Genomic DNA, 22,091 nt, shown 5'->3' on the forward strand with positions numbered 1-22,091 from the left:
AGAACTGCCAACTGCCATTTGGCTAAGTAGCTCTGTCTCAGACTTCCCAGTGTTGTGTGCTGGGGAGTCATTAATTAAAAAATAAAAAGAAAAGAAAAGAGAAAAAAATTTAAAAAGTCTCAATTAGGTAACTTCCCATCTCAGCTTCTCATCTGAAGATGTGTGCAACACAAATTAATCAATAAACAGCCACACACTGAGGAATTATTGTATTTTAAGCATGCATAATTCTATTACAAACCTTTTTTTCCTTTTTTTTTGCCTCTTACTTCTTTCATCTGCCCTCCTAAGTTCTAAAAAACCCTTGTGCAGTGATATGAGATTTAAGTACTGTCGCGGGAATTTAAGAAGAACTAGAAAGACCTCTTAGAAAAGGGAAGAAATGCTAGTATCTGTAGGTTTCCTATGATCAAATGTCTTTCTCTCCAGCTTTCTAGACGGAATGTCATGTAAAGCTCACCCTGCCAGCCTCCAGACATGCTTAGCACTAACTGGTGACACTACTGGTGACACCAATAATAGATGCTTATCACATCTAAATCTTTGCAGCACCAAAACCTAACTGTACTGCACAGGGCAGAGACAGAGGTAAACCACCACTTAGCCATGGCAAGGTAACACAAGGAATATGGGAGACAGAAATGGAAATGAAAGAATGTGTGAACATAAACTTGAGCTTTGTGAAACACTGATTTCATGTCTTACCTTGAATGATTTGTTATAGTCTATCTCTTCTCAAGACAGAGGTCCTGCTATAAATTTACCTGAATGGAAACTTTCAAGTCTTTGAAAAGATTCAAACATTCAAGTTTCTAAACTGATTTACAGTTTCTGCTGGTAAGGCCATGCTATTGTATATATATATAAAAATAATCACTTTCAAACTTCTTTAGAAAAAATAGCTTTAAAAATCAAAGGACGTGGCTGTGGATTCTGTCAATCTTACTACAAAAAAACCATCAAAGTGGACTGAGTACTTTAAAGCTGGAAACTGAACTCATACGTTTACTATGCTCTTCATGAACAAAGTAAAACACAACTTGCAAAAGACTTCAGTTTGCATCTTTGCAAAGAAAAAATTCTCAAATTCCTTAAAACAGAACTTTTGCATCTGTTTGCTTTATCTTTTGAGTTCATCAGCAAACAGATGTTTACTGAAATTCAAAGTTCTTCTTCCCTCGGATAGCGAGATTCTCTACTCACACACCAGGGAAAAACTAAATTGGGAGGCAAACTACGCAAGATACCCACTCATCTATATGCAGTCTATGAAGAAGGGCAGATTATGGTCCCTACAGAGAAAAAATAGATGATTCTGTGTAATCAAATGTGAAAAACGGGAAGGCAAGTAAAATATTTTCCAGTGGTTATGAACTATGTTAAGGAAAAGATTTAAAAAGTGGGTAAGTATAAATGAAAAGATTTGAAAGCTGCAAAAGCAACCTATGCCACATGAGTTCAAAAATATAATTTCAGATTCCAAACCAGAGGATATGGATAAACTGGAAAATTCTTAATAATACTACTTACTTCTACTTTTTCCTACTTTTCTACTAGCGTCAAAGTCATCAAAACAAGAAATCCCTTTCTGTTTCTAGCAGAAATCCTTTTCTGTTATACCTTAAAGCTTCTGAGTGGGAAAACAATTATGCCTTCAAGAGGCAAATCATATGGAGTGTTATGGTTTGGTAGCACACAGTAATTTCCACACATATTTATTTGAGCAACACAGGTGCCACCAACAAACCAGATTACTATGGGATTATGATGTGGTTGCTCCTGTAACAGGGTAGAGGACTCCACTATTCACAGAGCCTCTGCAGCTTTGAAAACTGCATTTACACATATTGTATGACCTATGGCTTCATCTTTGTGCCACAGGTCAGGATGGATTAAAACCCATCATCATAATCCAAAAACATCAAAAAATTCTGTAACTTTGAAACTCATTCACTCTAAAAGGACTATTAACCATGATAAGCAATAAATAATCATAAGAAATAGATTTTATTTTTTGTTAGTTTAAAGATGCTTCATCTTACAGCTGTAAACCCCAAAATCCATTGTCATCAAGCCAATATACAAAAAATTGGGGAGTCATCCACAAAAGCACACTTCACAGTTGCTGCCATTTGTAATTAGCACTTTACCATGAACAACTTTTAAAAATTCCCTGACACACCCTTCATAATGCTCAGCTCTTAAGAGAACTGAAAGATGAAGAATTTGTGATTTGTCCTGTGTTTTCTCTGTTAAACCAGAGTCAAGAAAGCATTTATCATGACAGCAAAAGCAGAAATGTGAGGGCAATTGCAGAAGCAGGACCGTCAAAGCAAATAATGTGACATTAAAGTCTTGAAGGTGATTCCATACTCTACTGTATGTAGCCAACTAGCTCTTCTGATGAAGACTCTCTCAAGAATATACAAACTTTTCTGTTCCACAGATCCACATTTGGATCTTGAGTATGTAACCAGGCAATTTCCAAGAGCAGTAAGGATGCATTTTGGAGTCTCTTTTTTTACGAAATAAAGACAAACATCTCCTTGTTGTCTACTGCCTCCCATTTCTTACAGGAAAAATAAGCAACAAATACGTAGCTTCAAAATTGAGATTATGCTCCGAAATAAATTCATCTCTTAAGAGCATCACACTCCTAGCAATAACACTAAGCAACATTCTCTCTAATTGCCTGGAATATCTTAACCAAGAAGTTGCAATCACAGTGAAAACATATCTCATTAACATAAAAATAAATCACTTACATGATAGCAGAGTAGAAGAAAAATGACAGATAGTAAGTTTTTCCTATCTCAGTGATATTTATCTGCCCATTACTGAAAACACAATAAATTAGTACTAGTGCAGCTATACGTTCCTATTTGGCTTCAGAATCTTTTGTTACAAAATGCCTTTTGTCAACTATGACCAGTTTTTCAAAAAAGATACATTTTTTCCTGTAGGTGTGCATGCTGGCTAAAGGTAAGGAAGCTCAAAGAAAGGTCAATTAAGGAAACAGGATCTAACAGTAACCTGTTACATCCACAATGATTTGCGACTAATTTATGCTCAATTGATATGTGTAGTCACATGTGAGATATAGTTTTATGTCTTTTTATTATATAGACAGTGAAATCCAGCATGAAGGTTTTTATTAGCTTGAGTTAGAAATTCTCTGATCATTCCAAACTGAGGGCTTAAAAAGAGAAGTCTCTACAGACTTTACTTTACTGTCATGTGATTTGCAGTCTCTCCTAATTGTAGTCCTGGCTTGTGGCACATGAGAAAATGAGTGTAAAAGACAGCTAATGTACTTGTAAACTATCCTGCACTTCATGTGATCTAAATATACACATGGTTACTTGTCAGTTAGACAAACTAGCTGAAATTACTTAACATAGAGAAAATTAGCCCAGATCAGATGACCTGTGATAATTTCCTACTATACGTTATCTGTTCATGTGGTTAAGTCAGTAAACTAATAAAATCCTTTAAAACACAATACATTCTGCACATATTTCTGTTTCCAAATTTTACATTTGAAGAAAGCTTTTTCCACTAGGTGTTTAAAACTTAACTATTTCTTGTATATCTCTTCGTTTAAAGCCAGGCACACTGTTACATTACCTCCAACTATACAATGTTCAGAGGGAGAGGAAAAAAATCATCCCTAACTGACTGTATAAATTCAATTTAATTATATTCTGAATGCACTAGGCACTTTCCACAAATACAGGAAGACAAAGTCCAATCTGTTCTAGACAGTTTAGAGCCTAGGAAACCTCTTAAAAACCACTTACAGCAGGTCTGTCAAATTTTGTGATTTTTGGGTCTGACATACTGGGATTTGCTAGAATAAAGACAATGACTGTGTGGTCCCATGAGGAAGCCGGGAATCCTGTTAAGATGAATGTACAAACTCACAGTGTTAAGGCACAAGGGTGCAGGCATATATACACCACCACAAGCAAAGTCAAAATATGTTCTATATCATAACTGCAAGAGTGATCATTGTGGGTTTTTTCTCTTCAGATCTTTCACAAAGCATACAATTAAATAATATCCAAAGAGTCTCCATAAACGTGCTGTTGTGGCAGTTGACTTGTTTACAACGTCCTATGTGTATACGATAGGAAAAGAAAGACAAACTGGTCAAGCGGCTCACCAGGATGGTGTTAAGGCACTCCAGGATGTGTTCAAGGATAGTGGAATAACGCCTCCTGTTACTGAAGACTACAACAAACCCAAAACATAAACCAGCAGATCACTAAAACACATCATGTCAGGTAACAGTGCACTGAATATTCTTATGTACATGTCATTCTGTTCTCTGCAGCAGAACACAATTTTTCCTCAGAACTGGGAAACAAGTTTTGTCTTTAGAAAACACTGTACAAGAGTCATAACTTCTTTGGCAGAGTCTGTGTAATGGGAAGAGTAGTTCTACACCACTGTCGACAGTGCAGAAGTGCTGTGGAAAACCAGAACCTTTTGAACACTTCCAGTGGGAGATAGAAATTCCCAGCAGAAACAGGGATGAGGAAAAAACAGATTACTCACGATGACTGGGAAGCTTTCCTCCTCAACAAATAGTCCACAACATCTGGGTCAGTCTCTAATAGGCTGATAAGCACTTCATTCTGTAGATCAGGGGAAACCTATGAAGACATAAAAAAATACTTAGCTGGAGATTAATATCCTTTCACCAACAATTTTGGTCCTACGCTTAATCTAAAAGACCAAGTACAATATGTTTACAGAGGGTGTATAAAATATTCAGAAGCCTCCACTTAAAAAGAGAAATTTCATGCAACAAAAGATAAAGTACAACTAAAAATCACTTTGCACAATGTTAAATGTTGATTACTGTTGAATAAATAGTTGGCATCCAGTTGGCTTTTATACCTGGTAATAACAGTGGGATTACTCATGTATCATAATCTCAAAAGCTGCAGTTTAAAGTCCTCACCTTACATCCCTATTCAAAGATTTGTGGACACTGACATTTACAAATTTCCATTCCAAGGAACTGTACTTCTCTTCTTTTAGAAACAATGTGAAATGTAATTACAACGGAAGGAGTGTTTCTTCATATATTCCATGGCATTCGACTTATTTATGTCCTTCTCTTACGGAAATTTCGTGGCAATTGTTCTATCTACAAAGATCTCCAATTGCTTCATTTCAGTGAGGGCTGCCAAAGGTCAGCATTTTTCTAAATGAAGCTTTATAAATATTTAATGTTCAGGTATCCACATGGCCAAATTCTGAGATCTCAGAAGCATTTAAATTGCTGCTTATGCTCAATTAGACCTTTAATAATTACAGAGTTCACCTGTCCATAACTCAGGCTTACAAGTGGGTCCTGCTACATCTCCATCCACTCCAAGCAACAAGCTCAGCTGGAATTTGTGTCACCTTCTTTGGAGTCTGGCCCTCTGATTTGCTAACCTTCTCTTTGCACTTCGTATAGAGATGAACCTTCAAAACCCTCAATAGTTTCAGCTGATGCAGGATACAGCAACATCTCTTGGGCAGGTAGCAGAAACGGCACCCCAAAATCTGCACAAGTAAACTTTGTGCTTCCAACTGCGCTTTACAGGAGTCTTATCAATCCTTAAGTGATTATGTCCATGTCCCAGTGGAACATTCAGCTCAAATTTCAAAAGAATGAAATAGATGAAACCATCCAAAAAACCTGAACTAACAGCTCAGGTTCACTCATGACAGATGGAACTGGAGACAAGACAATCTCAGCAAGAGGTCATCAACTGTGCAATGTATGTTTCTGGATGCAACTTGTCAGGCCCTGAATATCTTGACCTTCAAGTCACACTGCATGGGCCATTTGTTCTCCCTGACATTTCCTGAGAAATAGGAATAGAATTACTAACAGATTGCCCAAAAGAATACCTCGGCTTGGGAGGTATTTAGGGAGTCAAGTTACAGAAAAGGCCTATTTCTTTAAATAAGGAAATAATTAGAAAACAAATGAAGATATGCATAATTTAATTAAAATTGATCCACAATCTCTGTGAGAAACTTGTGTAACCAAACACTCATTTTTTAACATTTGTATTCAGTCTCTAAGCTGGAAAAATATCTTGCTGATGGTCACTGATATACTAGTCTTCAAATAAATTATTTTATCTTTATAGGAATATATTTTTGGAAACCTGGTGTGCTGTAACTTCTTCATTTAGACAGCCCTTCTATACTGTAGAATAAACTCCAGATAAAGTTTAAGGGTAAAACAGAATCCACATCTTTCTTTCTGAAACTTGACTGGTAGTTGTGTCTGAGTAGATGGATGAGAACTTGAAATTTGAGGACAGAAGGGAAGCCAAGACACTGCTGAAATAACAGCTGTTGAGGACATACAAGGATGTATCAGAGGGCTCTGCAATTGCCAGGGCTCCAGTAAAGTAGATATTCTGAGGTTTGGAGCTGGGTGCTATATGACAGTCATATGTTGAGACACAAAAGGGACCCTTGAAGTATCTCCTTTGTGCTGTCCCCTGCTACTGACGTGGCACAGAAAGGCAGTGTGTGCCTTCCTCTGCAGTGGGCAGGCCACAGTAGCCCCTAACAGTAAGAAATCCACACTTCTTACTCCATATTGATGTTACTGATAGCTGCTTACCAAAAACAGTGCTCAGTATCCTGGGTTGTTCTGACAAACAGAACCTTCCTGACCCACTAATACACCAGAATCATTCTGATATTCTGGTCTGGGTACCCCAACACATCCTGGTTTCCTGGGTTTTGGTTCACAAATGTTGTTCCAGTTTCAATGCTGAAGCCAATCACAATTTTATAACCTCCTCACATATAGCAGTAACAGAAAGAAGAAAAAAAAAAAGAAAAAAACCCCAAACACAAAAGCACCTTAGTAGAAATACACTATGTTACAGCTGTAGTTGAATGCTTAAGTCCAGATGTTTTTCTTTTTTTAGTAGCATAAATGTCAAGTATAAACAGCAAAAGCTGCTCTGGAAAACAAAAGAAAACTTTTTTCCCACACTTCATTTAACCTTCAGATGAAAGTGCAAGTACTGAAGAGACAGAGGAATAAATCTGTCAGAATTAAAAGAACCCATATGTAGGTTAGTCTAACCTTAGCCCCACCCTTTCCAGATTGAAAGTCAGAATGTGTGCCTAAGTATTATGTACTGACATGTGTCTGTGCTGTTAAAGAGAAACAGTAAGAAAACTTCAAGTATTGCAAGTATTCTTACTCAAGTATTATTTTAAACTTGATAGTGCCATCCCCACTCTGGGCCAGCAGACCTTCACCTATGACTGCAGTTCTGTCACTTTCTTTTCTTGATGTTGAAGGAAAAATAGCACCTAACATTTCCCTAAACTGTGAAAAGCATTAAAAAAAAAAAAAAAAAAAGAGAGATTGTGTCTCATTGATACAGGAATAAAAATATATGCAAGGAAAACCACAAAGAAGTTCATCTGAGGCCAGGATTGATAGGCAGGGCTCGTGACTGCTTTCTCATGCTCTTCTTCCTGTTGAAATCTGATAAGACACCTTTCCCTTACAGTGCTACATGGCCATCAGCCCACAGTTCAGGCTTCTCCATCTTCTTCCAACAAGGTCTCCAGCACTCAGCTTTGCTGAAGCACTAAAGGAGGTTTTCAGAGTGTTCTTCTTTCTGCTTTGGGAACTTATCTTCTCAGTGTAATGTACAGTGCTCCTTAGTTTCAGGACACAACAACCAAAGCTATTTCCACTTTTTCAAGGCTACTGATTGTGTTAGGAAGTGTATGTTTATTAAAATGAAGACAGGATAGTGCACACAGGTCTGACTGGCCTTTGCTACTCCAGAGCAGGGCTGTCTCAGGCACCAGTCATATTGAGGTGGCCTATAATTTTGTACACAAAAAGAGCACGAGGTAAAGCCACAGAATTAACTGTCCAGGTAACTGCTAGGCATGAGGAATGTGATTTAACTAAGCTGCATCTCAAATAAACAACATGTCCAAATCCAAGGCCATCAGCCTTCTTATGAAGAACTTCCTTGCTTCAGCAAGAGAACAGAAAGGAACTCAGGAACTACACAGATTTATGTTTTACTCTTCTTATCCAACTGACAAATGAGAAAGCTTTGTCCATCCTCTTCTTCCAACCAACAAAAAAAGGTCTCTGTTTCTTAAATTAACCAAGGATCTCTTAACCCCTGCAGAAAAACTGGCTTCCTGACTTCAAAGCTGAGGTGTAAAAGTCATTTTCAGTCTTGTCCATGCATTGTTTAGCATACATTGAATAGCCAACCCCATCATTTCCACAGACAGAAATCTTCTAAGGAATATATCCTTATCTACACAGAAACCATTCCAGGAAACACGTAAATACATATTTTTAATACTTCTACTTACTCCAAATCATTCTCCTTGCTAGAAGAATCCTTTTCTTTTTTACCAATACTAACTGATTCTAATGTAATGCAGCTTCTACAGTTTATTTCATCCTTGTCTACTTTAAAACAAATCAGGTATTCTCTCACTTATCTTAAAAATGTATAGGAGTCATATGAAAAAATATGCACCTACCATGAAAAGGGCTTCATAGTTTTCAATCATCTTTTGTACGACAGCTATGATAGCAGTACTCTCTTCAGCTCGAGCTGAGCTCTGAACTGAGAATTCTTTGTCTGTAGATTTCTGCTTGTGCAACAAGTTAGGGCCAAAGATGGTAGCCAGGTTAAGTGATGTCATTTTGTTCCCAGTAATCTAGAAAACAGAATGTAAACGAGGTGGGGTCTCACAGGGTGTAATGTATACAGATATGTATACACACACATCTACACATGCTCAAACCCCTACACACACACACACACTGTCTCCTGATTTCACAGATGCTTCATTCATCAAAACCAAAACTTAGCACTAAGTCAAATAAAAAAATGAACAATTTTTAGAAATCTTGAAACACCTTGTTGGAACATCTCTGCAAATAAGCACTGTGGGTTTTCAGGATATATTTTTTAATTTAATTGGAGGAGTAGAAGGTGAAAATACTTCCTGCCCTTGGTTCCCTCGACAGTGGCATACTTCTGAACTCAGAGAAACCTTCCTCCTACTTCACCATCTCAATACATGATTGTCTCTTAGAACCAAATACTGAAAACTCCTAGCTTTCTCAAATAGCACTCAGGACTTGAAACATATACAGTGATACTTTTCCATGTTTAAACAGTTTAGATAACTAAGGAACAGAGTTATTATTTTTATTAGTATTTTCCCACATTTTTGTTCGCTGCTAGAACATGACAAATTTTTACTTGTTGGGTGAATTTTTTTGGTTCGTTGTATTTTTACCTTTTTTCCTGCTTTTATAAATTTGTGCTCAAAGAAGCAATAATAACCTGAATTTTGAGGAAGTAGAAGGCTAGGAATACATACTACACTAGACATGAATGAGCTGAAAAATATGTCATACATTATTATATACAAAATTTCATTGTTGTATTTGTGATTAGATTACTTTTTTTCCCTTCAATTCCTTCAACAGAGCAAAAAGTTGGCGTTATGTGCTTCTTCTGTTTCCACTTGATTGCTACTCTTGGAATGCAGAAGACAATGCCAACAGTTAAGACTGCAAGTGAATTTCAGCCACTGAACCAGTACTTCTTGCAGGATGATTAAAAAAAAATAAATTCATGAGAGTTATTTTTGTTTCAATTACATTTGAACAAACAATTTTACAAAAGGACATGAAGAGGCACCAAAAAGAGGCAGTAACAGAATGTCAAGAAATGAGTAACACCAAATGGATCTTCTCAAAGCAGTATTTTTAAATATTTTTTTTTAAGCTGGTCATTTACTGAATACTCCAGTTAAACTTACAACTGTGCACTGACTGCACCTAGTTTATCTTTTACAGAGCTCAACCAGACAGTACAGAGCTGGCAGTAAAAAAGAGTTTTTCCTTTTGTTGGTGAGACCACTGTGTGATGTTGGAGAGACATCTGCACTAAGTAGGTGGATGGGCAGTCGTAGCAAACACATTGGCTCTTTGCTCAAGAGACTCATCCCAGCACGACTGTGAGAACAGCACACTCCCTTATTTGCATACTACCATGCACCCAGCTGTTTTTTTGGGTGACCTGCTTTTCAAACTCTGTCTGGGTTTGAAGTCACCAAGGATGCAGAGGCACGTGGTGCCTCCAGTGTGCCAGGGGCAGCCTTTGGCTGTGCCTGGATCTGCATGTGCAGGCTGTTTTTACAAACAGTGGGACTTTTCTTAAGGGCAGCCTCAGGGCATCCTTTAAAAAATGTTGTAAACATATCCACTGACATCAACTGAATGAGTAATTTTAATACAGTTCATCCATCTTCATCCTTGTGAGAGAATGGCTTTTGAAAGAAATCATGAAGAGGGCCTGTCTGCCAAAGCTTTGTTGTTTTCCTTCCAGTGACAGCAAAGTCTGATAAAATACTTTCTTTTGCCCTGTATGCCTTTATTCACTTAATTTTTTAATTATTCATAAATGGCTTAAATAACTGTGAGCAAAATACCATTATTATCTATAAAAGGTATCCAGTTGTACATAATATTCCTGATGCTTACAATACTGTCAAGAGAGCTTACATAAATTTGCCTTGCCAAAATACCTGTGGCAGAGCTGATGTACTGTTAAGTGGAATGAAAATGCCTTTAATACAAGTGTTGGGCCAACTCAACTCTCTTAAGCAGCATCTCATAGCCTTGCAATAAGATCCTCTTGGGTACATTCCTGAACCAACAAAGAACTTTTTGCAGGACCAAGGGGACCATGACCTTAGCTGGCTTATACATGTTTTCAAGCACAGTAAAACTGTTACAGGTTGCTCTTTCTAGTGATTTCCATCATAGTCGTGTAGTTTTTTACCAGGTCCTCGCTAAGAACAAAAATAATACCATTTAAAGTGGATTTAAAAGTGAAATAGGCCTAGAAGTCACATGCAGCACACTGGAAGTTAGGACTTGAGGCAGAAATTAGGAAAAACTTAGTCTCAAAGTGCCAGTTGTTAAAACTAGACAACTGCAAAGGTGTCCAAATTTGACAAAATCAGCAGGATTTTCCATGTAGAAGACAAAATTCTCTAAGAGCTTCAGAAGAGTCTTAGAAGTAACCTCAGAAGTAGATTCTGCTGCAGTTCAGAGTACAGAGTAAGTCCACCCCACAAATAAACCAGTACAATTTTGTTAAGCAGTGACAGTATCTGTATCCATTTCATTCAAAGTTAACAGAGTTGCCCCCTTTTGCAGAGCAGCCTACTAGTTCAAGCCTTTTCCTGGTAGAAAACGGGAAGCCTGGATTTTCAGCTCTTCTCTAGGTGCAGATGCAGATGTGTGAACGCTCAGAAGTGCATCTCAGCCCCACTGCTATGGGTATTCTTGTATCTATGGGGTGAGTGCACGCCAACCTCTCCACTGAATTTGGTCCAGACTACAACAGTAAGGAGGCCAGAAGAAAAACAGGCAAAGATGAACACCCTGACTCCAACTAGTGATGAGGTCTGTCAGCTGTAAGGATACAGCTGGAGTTCCTGTCCTTTGTTTTTCATTTTTCACAACCCAGTGCACACAAGGAAGCTAGGGGAACTAAGAAGTGAATTGCTGTGTTCAAAGGTCATGTAAGAAAGTAACAACAGAGAACGAAAAGAGAATGAAAAAGCATATTCTTGCATGCCTGACCTTTTCTGACTACTTTTTCCATATAACATAATAGGATAAGACAAGGCTAGATGGATAACATTAAGGACAAGGTTGGTTACGCTACGAATCTCCCAAAGGAAGTGGTAGATGCTTTACTGATTAGGTCACACCAAAATTAAACTTTCACAGCCCTAAGAACATAGTAAACAATGAAATGGCAAAAGTGTAGACAAGTAGATTAATTGTCTCCTATCTTTCCAGGGATATGCCACCACTGTGAATGTTTCAAGGCTTTAAAGATCTCTTTTCAGACCATCAATCAAGCAAAGTCAAAGGACACAAGTGACCAGGACTTACCTCTTGGCCATCTTTGTCTCTGGTGTCTTCTGCATGGCCAGCCACTGTGGAGAGGAACTGCAGCAGCCGGTGTAGGGTATCGCAGTTACAAGGAGGTAGAAGATAAATGAGAAGCTGTAAGGTGCTTAGCTGTTCATCTGGCTCTAATACTAAGAGGGGAAAAAATATATTCTAAGAAAATCACTCCAACTAACCTAAAAGCAGAACAAATATACTGTTCCCAGTCCAAGGGAAGGCATAAGAATAGCTTTGTTTAAGGATCATTTTCTTAACAATGTCAGAAGACAAAGAGAACTCCAAAGAAACATCAAAAGTGCAACAACTGCTATTATGGGATTTTTGCCTTGGTTGATCAACATTTCACTCACAAATTCATAGGAACTTTTCTCATCCTATAAGAGAGCAAAATCCATGTTGCACACTCCATCACTGTAACTGGATTCAAAAATTCTGCTTACTTTTCTATTTACTCCATTCATTAAAGTACAGCTACTGATATATACAGTAGCTGGCAAGCATCTGAGTCAGGTTTATGCTTTAGCCATTTTTAATCAGTTTTCTTACAGTTTTGCATCTTACAGAGGTCCTGGGAGATTGGAAAAGCAACTGGAGATATAAAGGCTATTCTGCAAACACCATCACTACAACCATCTAAAGTGCAATGGTAGCCAGTAAGATGGGACCGAGGTAGGATCTCAGGCATGGGGGCTAGAAAGATTCTGAAGAACACACACTAGGCAACAGCTGAAGCTTGAACTTTACTTTTTCCTAAATCAATGAGAGTCTGCACCCAGGTCTGAGGCAACACATTGTACTTAATACGATGGCTTTGAGGACCATTAACTATAAAGAAACTTGAATTTCTTAAGGTAGGCTGAAATTCTGGTCAGTGAACAGCTCTAAAAATTTTAAGATACTGAGATTCAAATGGGAGTCTGTGATCTGGTACAGCTGAACCAATGACAAGGTCAGATTTTAATAAATAAAATCACATCTATATACCAATGCAAAAATATGTATAATAAGTGAAAACACTGCTGTTCTAGTTTTCTGGATTACACTTACATAGTACGAAAAAAAAGGAAAAATCTCAGTAAATTTATACTAAAGAATATACTATATTATTTATATTATATATAATATTATATATATAATATACACTATAGCATAGTATATTATATATACTTCAGTATATTAGAATATACTACAATGATTATAATATATTATACAAATATTTGGAGTAAATCAAGGCTAAAGCCTTAAATGCACAAGACGACGATTAGTAGAGATAAAAGAATTCAATCAGGTTAGCTTTTGAAAACTGGTAAATCAAGATGCTGTAGAGCTCACAGAGAGTGTTGATGAAAGGTGTATAAAGTTCTCTGGTGAGAAGTGGGTCAGGCATGTCACGCAGAAATTCCTTTAACAAAGCAGCAACATCATGAATGCTGTGCTCTTCATCTAATACAACATCTATGCCTCGGTCAAACTCTTCACGTAACTGGAAAAGATCATGACAGAAAACCACAGTCACTTATTGTCCCAATTAATACATCCCAACACAAAAAATCTTTTAAGAAGTAGATTTACTCATTTCCATTTTCCAGTTTGGGCATGACTAGTTTTTGGTAAGGCCAAAGATATAATTCATGTCCAATTGCTGCTTATTTCATGGTACATGACTTGAAGTTTTTACCAGACTTTAAGAAAATACAATTTTTTCTTTCCAACACTCTTTCACGTAGAAACGTGCCAAGTATAATTTTTGCAGTAATGCAAGATTCATATCAAAGGCAGAAACCAGGGAGAAAAAGGAAAATTGAAAGAAAGGCTTTCTTATAATACCACCTTACTGCATTATCCCTAGAACCAGAAAGACTAAAATTGCATTTCATAACATTTACAATTTCGTACAAAAACATTAATAATAAGATAATGTTAATATCCACCAAACACACATTTCCCTTGTAATTTAAGACTCTGTAAGGATAGCAGCAAGCACACAGGTTTACTCACACTGCATTTGTCCACACACACCTTGTTCTGCCTTTTAATTTAGTTATATTCACTAAGTGATCATCATTACGGAGTTAACAAACACAAGCTAATGCCATTATAAGGTACTGGTATTTTTTTTCCAGCTATAGTCCTCAGACAAATTCTGTATAATTCAAAGGTATCATGCTTCCCAAAGGCAGAAAAAATTCCTCTCCCACATCCAAGATACCTTAGGAAAAGATAAAAGCCTGCCCTTCTGGAGAGATTTCCCAGCACCAAGAGCAGAATACTTTCCTCAGGCTGACAGCTCCACCTCTTACTGTCTTTTCATTTTGAAAAGAGTCAAGATGTTTTAAACCTATTTTCTTGAAAAAATTGATACCTTTGTTAACATTATGAGGTATCACAATCTCTCATCTATCCTCTCATTGAGTAATTATAGCTAAATCTTACTAACAAAGGAAATTTGAGGTATCAGATTTCTTTACCAGGAATATTACAGACGTACCAAAAAGAGGAAAGAAGCCAGGTCACAAGCAAACTATCTGTCTGTGATAATTTGTGGCAAATCCTGACCACGTGCAAATCTATCTTGAGTGTGTACAGCATGAAAATCCTGTGTTTTCAGTTAAAATTGTTTTTCATAATGGCTGTGAAAGGTATTGTCTGAAAACCACAGCCTCCATTCTAATTTATTAGGATTAGTTTTAACATTATTAATATCAGTCACTACTAATAATGAATAATTTTGCAACGAAGACCAGAATATGTTCTTTATCTAGTATTATGCTTCCCCCTGCTGATTTGTGGTCAAAGATTTTTCAGTGCCCACTTGAGGACTTCATTCCTGGCTCGATTCTACTCTCCAGATTGGTGGCAAATGCAGAACACCTCCATGGAGCACCATGAATTACCTCAATCCAGAAGATTGCTTCTGCACTTACTGGCCAAAAGCAGCTGAGGAAACAGATTAGCACTGCATCAGGAATTCAGACTTCCCAAATAACTGTCTAAATCATCAACTCCTGTTACAGCCTTGAATATTTCTGATATCTAGTGAGGCCTACAGAGATGTCCTACGTAGCACAGTATCAGATAAACTTTGGCGAGACATGGCCACATTTCAGGCCCAGGTACCTGTCTGTTTAACATGGCTGTTAAAAGTGTGTATTTTTAAATTAAAACTTTAGGTCTCTCAGACTCCATTCAGAGGGAGTAAGTATTCCAGACTTTTGGAAGATACTTACGTTGAACTACAGCATCCACTGGAGCTTATGATATGAGAGATGAGGACATCTGTGCTAGGAGAGGGGATGGGAGAGCAGAGCTCCAGCCATGTCACTTTTCAGCCTCAGGGCTGAAGCTGCCACCAAGTCACCAGGCCCAGCATCAAGGGCTGCCCACCCTAACCTTGGCAACAACACTCTGCTCAGCCATCTGTATTGTTTGTGGGCACAAGATGGTATCTGGCTTCCCAATGCCCCAGACCTACCACCTTGAGTCAACACAAGCTCAGGAAGCTTTGTTCTACACCCCACTGAACGTGAAGGAGGAGGTTTGAAATAGGTGCACATGTTCCAGATTTTCTCTTCCTGTTCATCAACCAAAAAACCCACTGGCACATGCACTTACTTACTTACTTATGTATTTACTGCAGCAAACTACAGTGGAAACATTACATTTTCTAACTGGGAAAGGAAGGAAAACAAAAATATGCTTACTTTCTAGACAAGGAAAACTAATGAACAGCTGCAAAAGCACACCAAAATCTGAGTGTTGGGTTTGGCTTTCCATGGTTCAGAAAACGAGTGGAATTTTAATTGAATCCAGACTTTCCCATGTGTTCATGTTGACAGCATTTATTATTGTAACTGCAAGGGCCAATCTGATGCTTCCTTGTTGTTTAATGAAATATATCAGTTTACGTAGTTCAATAAATTAGTCTGTGTAATAGAACACATAGATACCCAAATATTTTTATTTTCTCACCTTCTGAAAACACAAGAAAAAATGGTGAAAGTCACTGATGTTCAAAGTAAAGCTTAGTTTACAAGTAAATGATAGAAGCTCTCTGCTTCCAGAGGTATGATGCAATTGTACTCACCCCTAAATGATAATATAAGTTTTGACATTAAAGCTTGTGAGGCAACGTCAATACTTTATCTAGTTCAGTGTCAACCTAACAACTGCCTCTGCAGACCATAAATGTTTTTAGCTTGGTGTTACAGCAGCCACTCAAAAACAGAAACTGCTAGAGAATAAGTTACAAGTCAGTAGGCTATACTGTCATACCAGCCAAAATCAATTCAGATTAGCTACTCAAGATAACTTTACACAGCAACGAAACATTATACTGTTTTTGCAACAAATTACTTCTGGGATCAGATGCAATCAAGCTTTCTTTTGCCTTTTTTTTTTCTGTTTGATGTCTTTTGTCTTATACTTCCTGGGAGGGGTATTTTTCTGTAACTTTCTATCCCCTCCTTAAACATCACACAAACATCAATCACTATTTCCTACTGTTCTAAGTCAACGTGTATTCCCAACATCTCGGAATACCAATGCAATATCTAGGGGTGAGGTAACACCCATTTCTGATTTTGTCTCTGGAACCTAATTGTACAGGACCTTTGCCTTTTCATCATTTAGCTGAGACTAAGACTTGGAAGGACCTGCTCTGACCTTCAAGTTTAGCAGGGGTAAACGAAAGGTGATATTTAGGAGCAGTGATCTGAGGGTCAAAGAGATTGTTCTGTACTTGCATGTTTTCTCATACCGTAAGTTTTCCAAAAAGATTTACAGTTTGAGTTTACTTTGGGAGCTTCAGCTGTTTCCGAGATGAACTGAACAGCCAAGATTTTTTTTTTTCCCCTACAGTGTAACCTTTGGAAAATTTCATCACTGTAGTCTATTTGGATCTCCAAGCCTGTGATACTTTTGCAGAGCAAAACATAACAGACTGTTAACCTGCTGAGAACCTGACAAGGATTTCACCAGATGTAAAAGATACTGGAAATGGCCTGTTATGAGCCATCAAAAAAATCGATTAAGTCACTGACTCAGAAACCCTGATTTCACCAGGTGATGGATGGGGAGGAAATCACAACAAATGGAATCAGATTTGTTTATATCACAGCTCATGAAGGAAAACCATATCTATATCCACTCACCTGTCGTACTCTCTTTTTTGAGCTTCCAACTCTGAATATTCCTACTGTCTGGAGACCTGCAAGTGTAGCATATCATAGAACTGTTTTATCGTTAAATTTTCTCCTGAAAATTGCATTCAACCAAAGAAATCTGAAATATGTGTGTACTTTAAAGAATATTAAAAAAATATTAACACATTTCTCTACAAACTTGTACTTACCATGCTGAGGCAAGACTCAGTTGTGATTAAGAAGCCAACCACTGTGGTTTTTAAGAACCTCACCTAATCTGCAAAATGTCATCTCTGCAACATTTCTTGTGATGCCATTTTGATAGTGCCACTGCTGCTGCATGAGGAACAGAGGTATGCAGAGAGTGAGGCACTGCTCAAGGTCTGGAGGTGGCACTTCCAGGACTGTCATCCAAGGGAACAGGTTATAAAATAACTAAATGTGTGAGCATTGAGTTGGGTCTTTGGACACAGGAAGCAGCTGGTGTTTGGGGTTACTCCCTGGCTCTATAGCGCCTGTCAAGACAAAGTTGAGAGTTTCCTTCAAAGGGACATAAATAGGGTACTCAGGCAGACTATGAGAGGCAAAAACTCTACATGGGAGTTGTGTGCAGCTTATAGGGTAGGAACAGCTTTTATACAGAGGGAAAGCTATAAAGAAGCATTGTTGTACTTCAGGTAAAGTGCAGAAGTGTGTCATTTAGACTTAAAGTGATTAGGAAATGGGTGCTGTCTGCCATTTCTTAAGAAATCAGTTCAAATCTTCATCTAGCCCTGTAGGTACCACCAGAGTATGAAACAAACAATAACATGGTTGTCAAATGGACATATTTTGCAGACAAACAGGACCTGAAAAATTTGAGAGTAAATGTTACCCTAGAGGTAACACGGCCTTTAGGAATCACAATTTTAGAGCCTTAAGGAGCTGTGTACTTAATATAATATTACAGAGTTATACATTTTTGCAAAAAGGATGAAGTTACCTATAAGCTACACTTGTAACAAAGAGATGTGTCACTTTGCAGTGGTGTTTGGAGTTGCAGATTTTCATCAGAGAAATTCAGACAGGATTCTACTTTCTCGTTTGTAGTCTCAACATGACAGCTCACTTCAGATCTTCTGCCTTTGACTAACAGAATATTACACTGATGGAATACCATTTAGTAAACCCAGGGACATTAGCAGGGATGGAGATACACACACTGGGCAAAACCCACATGGTGGTTACCCTGCTGAGACATACAGTATTTGTTCTACACTTGACTCCTACAGGGAGTCAAGCTTTACATCTCTGAGACACGACGCCAGGAAAGACAGGCAAGGTGAACAGGGACAGGGGCTTTCATGGCTAAAAACATAACCATTTTTTGTCATATAATGTTCAAAATTATCATCTAAAGAATTCATCAGAAAACGCTGATGATTTGTTGCTGAAAAATCAGCCTAAAGGATATATGCTTACTAAGTATTTTCAGAATCAGAAACTTGGTCCATCATATAGCCTGGAATGATGTTGCTACAGGATTCTTGGTAGAACTGGAAGCCCTCTATGGCTCCAGTGAGCAAACAGTGGTGTCCATCTTTTCCAATCTGTAAATTTCTCCAAGTCATTCAGTCCCAGTGACTGTCTTGTGCACAACAGATTAAATTGAAAAATGAAGATCAGTATTTGCTTCAAATGATATCATATTTTTGTGTTGCAGGGTACTACAGTGCACTCTCAGACAATGAACAATAATCCATTATAAATTTCCTTTAAAAGAAAACTTCAGTGTAAAGTAAATATTTTAGTAAAGAGTGTTGTATAGAAAAGAATCTTTGTTATGACAGTGGGTTAAGTGAATTAAAAAAATTATCACAGATGATCAAGTGACATTAAAGCACAGTATCCAAATGATACTCAGCTGGATGGCTTTTTTGGCTGAATCAGATATTTTTGTGTTCTCCAAACTCAGTTACCCTTGCTTAAAGGGATGGAAGCCATTCATCTCAACCTTAATCATCCAATACTTATTTGTCAGGCATGGTATTTAATCTCTGTAAAAGACTAACAATGACTATCTTTTGCAGTGTTCCTTGAAATATTTGTAAGCAACATAGTTTTAAATTATGAATTGTGAAAGCTAGTATTGTTGTCTAAATTGCAGTCCCTCATCTGCAAAAGCCTTTCATTCAGTCAGTAAATGATTTCTTTCTGGTGAAATTAGGCATCAAATGCATCATTTGGTGTTGCAGTCACCATTATTTTATGGTTTGTTTATTATCTGACCACGTGATAACTCTGTCTCACTGCAGCCAAGTTATTTCAATTCTCATTGAAAAACTTTACAAGACTAAGATAATTTGGCAGAGATGCCGAACAGATATCTTGATTGACTATTGTTTCTGCATTACATAAAGCTGTAGGAGGTTCATGTCTGGACAACCGTGAAGACATGAGAAGAATATTGGCAGGAGTCTGTAATTCCCTTTGGAGAGAGTAGGTCTGAGCCTTAGGCTGGTCAAGAGGAATAAAGCCAGAGACAAACTGAATAGTCAGCCTTCAAGCCTTGTAGTGAACAGGAAAAAGCTTCTCAAAGCTTAATACATATTTAGCACGGAATTTTTTCTTTTTCTGAGTCCCTGTCTTTAAATATCAGAAGTCTTGCACTGAAGAATAAACAGTTCATTTAGCTCTCACACCATAAGATCCACTTGTTGTGAAGAATGACTCCAGACTGACTGGCACATTTCAAGACTTTTATTCTCAAGGTATAGGTAAACCTGAGGGGTGCAAAGAGCTATTCCTGTAGAGCTGAGCACCCCAGATCAAGATGAGTGACCCCTAAGAAAATCTCTATCCCCACGCTCTATGGGTCACTTTCCAAGCTTGTAGCATAGAGCCTTAGTCAGGGAATTTATCATCTAAGTACGAGACAAGTAAGTCTCATACTGTAAGTGAGACTATCTTTAGCAAGAGGCAAAATAGGAGGGAAAGTGTTTAACTTTCAAAGATGACTTTGTAATTGGAAACACATAGTTGCTTCCTAAAGTATGCATTTATTTACATTATAGTAAAAATACATCTGCCCCTCCTGGGAAAACAAAATATTCTTACCATGCTTTTCCAAGTGCTGGCAGCAACTATCTACAAGCCGGGGAACCTGCCTGTAAATAGGGTTCAGGCTTAGTTTCTTATCTCTTGCCTTTTCTTTCTTGCTCTGGGCTTCTGCTGGCAAAGACAGCTGTAGAGCCTCCAACAGTCGTGACTGATTGTCATCAAGATCTGTAATAGAGTCCACAGACATCGCACCCTGTGAAATACACAGACATGAATGATCAGTATGGCTGGAGAAATCTAAACGTCACAGGACCTCATCTAACAAAGAATTTGCTTACCTGCATTTTAAACAAACTAATATGAAAATACAATTTGCTACAAAGTTTTTACAAATTAATGAAGTTATAATGGAAAATCCCAATGGTACCAATGCTATTCTTACCATATTACAAGAAATACAAATTAAGATATTGGTAAAACTAAATGCTTTCCACCACATCTTTTTACTGTTATAAACCTGCACATACTGCAGAGTGAATCATGGTCTATGTGTGGACATCAACATACTATATTTATGTGCATGGAGACAAATACACAATTTTAAAACTGATTCCCTACTTCTTATGTAGCTTGGACCTTTGTATCAGTGAAGCTCATGCAAACAGATTTATAACCATACATTATATACGGTCAAGAGTTAATATCACAGATATATACAGCTGTGGGGTTTGAATTATTCCCACATTATCTTAGAACAAAGACACACCAGAGAAGCAGAGGCATAATATGCTTTAGATAATTCTACTTCATGTATCTTCATATTTCAAAATCATTAAAATTCCAGTGAAAGCTTTGAAAGCTATGTTTGGATTACAGCAAGGCACAGAAGTTCAAGCAGTCTGTAAAGGAAAAAGCAGTACAAGCAGCAGGAGGTTTATGGCATGTTTCAATGTTCACACTTGAAAAACAAGTGGGGTTTTTTTCAAACCACAAGATTACTGTCATTTCAAAATTACCAATTTCCTCAACTGTTATTAAATTTATAAGGCAGAAACATTTTAGGGGACATCTAGGCTTACAAACAATAATAAAACAAAAAGAAAACTTTTAGATTTTATTCCTATTAAAAATATGTTGTAAAGGGTTTTTTTCTTCCCAAAACACAGCACAAATTTTACAGTAACATACAAAGCACTGTAGAGGGATCTACTCTGTAATGTAAAGAAGAAAATGTAAATTCCTACTCAAAACTTTGCTGACAACAACAGTTTCTTAAAAGCACACTGTTCTGATGACAGGTATTTTATAGACTGCTAGTTAGATCTGTACGTGTATTAAATGAGAACATTACAACAGCCTGCAAGGGAATTTCAAGCTCTAGAAGTATTTTCTTCCATCAGCCTAGCCAGTTGCACTTTACAAATACTTCCAACTCATAAGCAACTCATAAAAGGTCCTCTGAGATTTCAAATTCATTAAAAATTTCTAGTTTGTAATGTCTTTTCAAAAAAAGCATTTAACTTACCAAGTATAGTTATGTTTCTTATAACTCCTGGAAGACGTATAAATAAAGTACAGTGAAGTTTCCACTTTTTCTTTTTACCCACATTTCTATATACACTTACTAGACCCTTTAGAATGCAACTTTTGACCTTTATTTCTGATGTCTCTCAAAAGGACATCTGCTTGATTCCCTTTACCATTTCCTGCCACATGGAAACAAAACTAAACAAACAAGCAAACAAAAACCCCAAACCAAACAAGAAACTCTGGCTAGGATACATGTGTGTAAAATTTCAACTGAACAATTTTTTGATTTTGATTTTAATAGTCTGGCATTCCAGACACCTAATTAATCAATTGACACTGAAAATCCTAACACC

At 37.4% G+C, this 22,091-nt stretch overlaps 1 protein-coding gene across 1 annotated transcript in view; it reads right to left on the reverse strand.

Annotated features, from left to right (window-relative positions):
* The window catches only part of ARHGAP6 (Rho GTPase activating protein 6), a 314,018-nt gene that overhangs the window by 6,462 nt on the left and 285,465 nt on the right, over window positions 1–22,091 (reverse strand). The window contains 6 exon segments of the mRNA XM_050331910.1: window positions 4,561–4,658; window positions 8,563–8,742; window positions 12,011–12,159; window positions 13,361–13,511; window positions 17,179–17,234; window positions 20,266–20,461. Of these exon segments, the coding sequence (XP_050187867.1) occupies window positions 4,561–4,658; window positions 8,563–8,742; window positions 12,011–12,159; window positions 13,361–13,511; window positions 17,179–17,234; window positions 20,266–20,461 (830 nt within the window).

The sequence above is a fragment of the Myiozetetes cayanensis genome, unplaced genomic scaffold (assembly GCF_022539395.1).
Source record: "Myiozetetes cayanensis isolate MyiCay16 unplaced genomic scaffold, myiCay2020 scf5-8, whole genome shotgun sequence".
Classification (NCBI taxonomy): domain Eukaryota; kingdom Metazoa; phylum Chordata; class Aves; order Passeriformes; family Tyrannidae; genus Myiozetetes; species Myiozetetes cayanensis.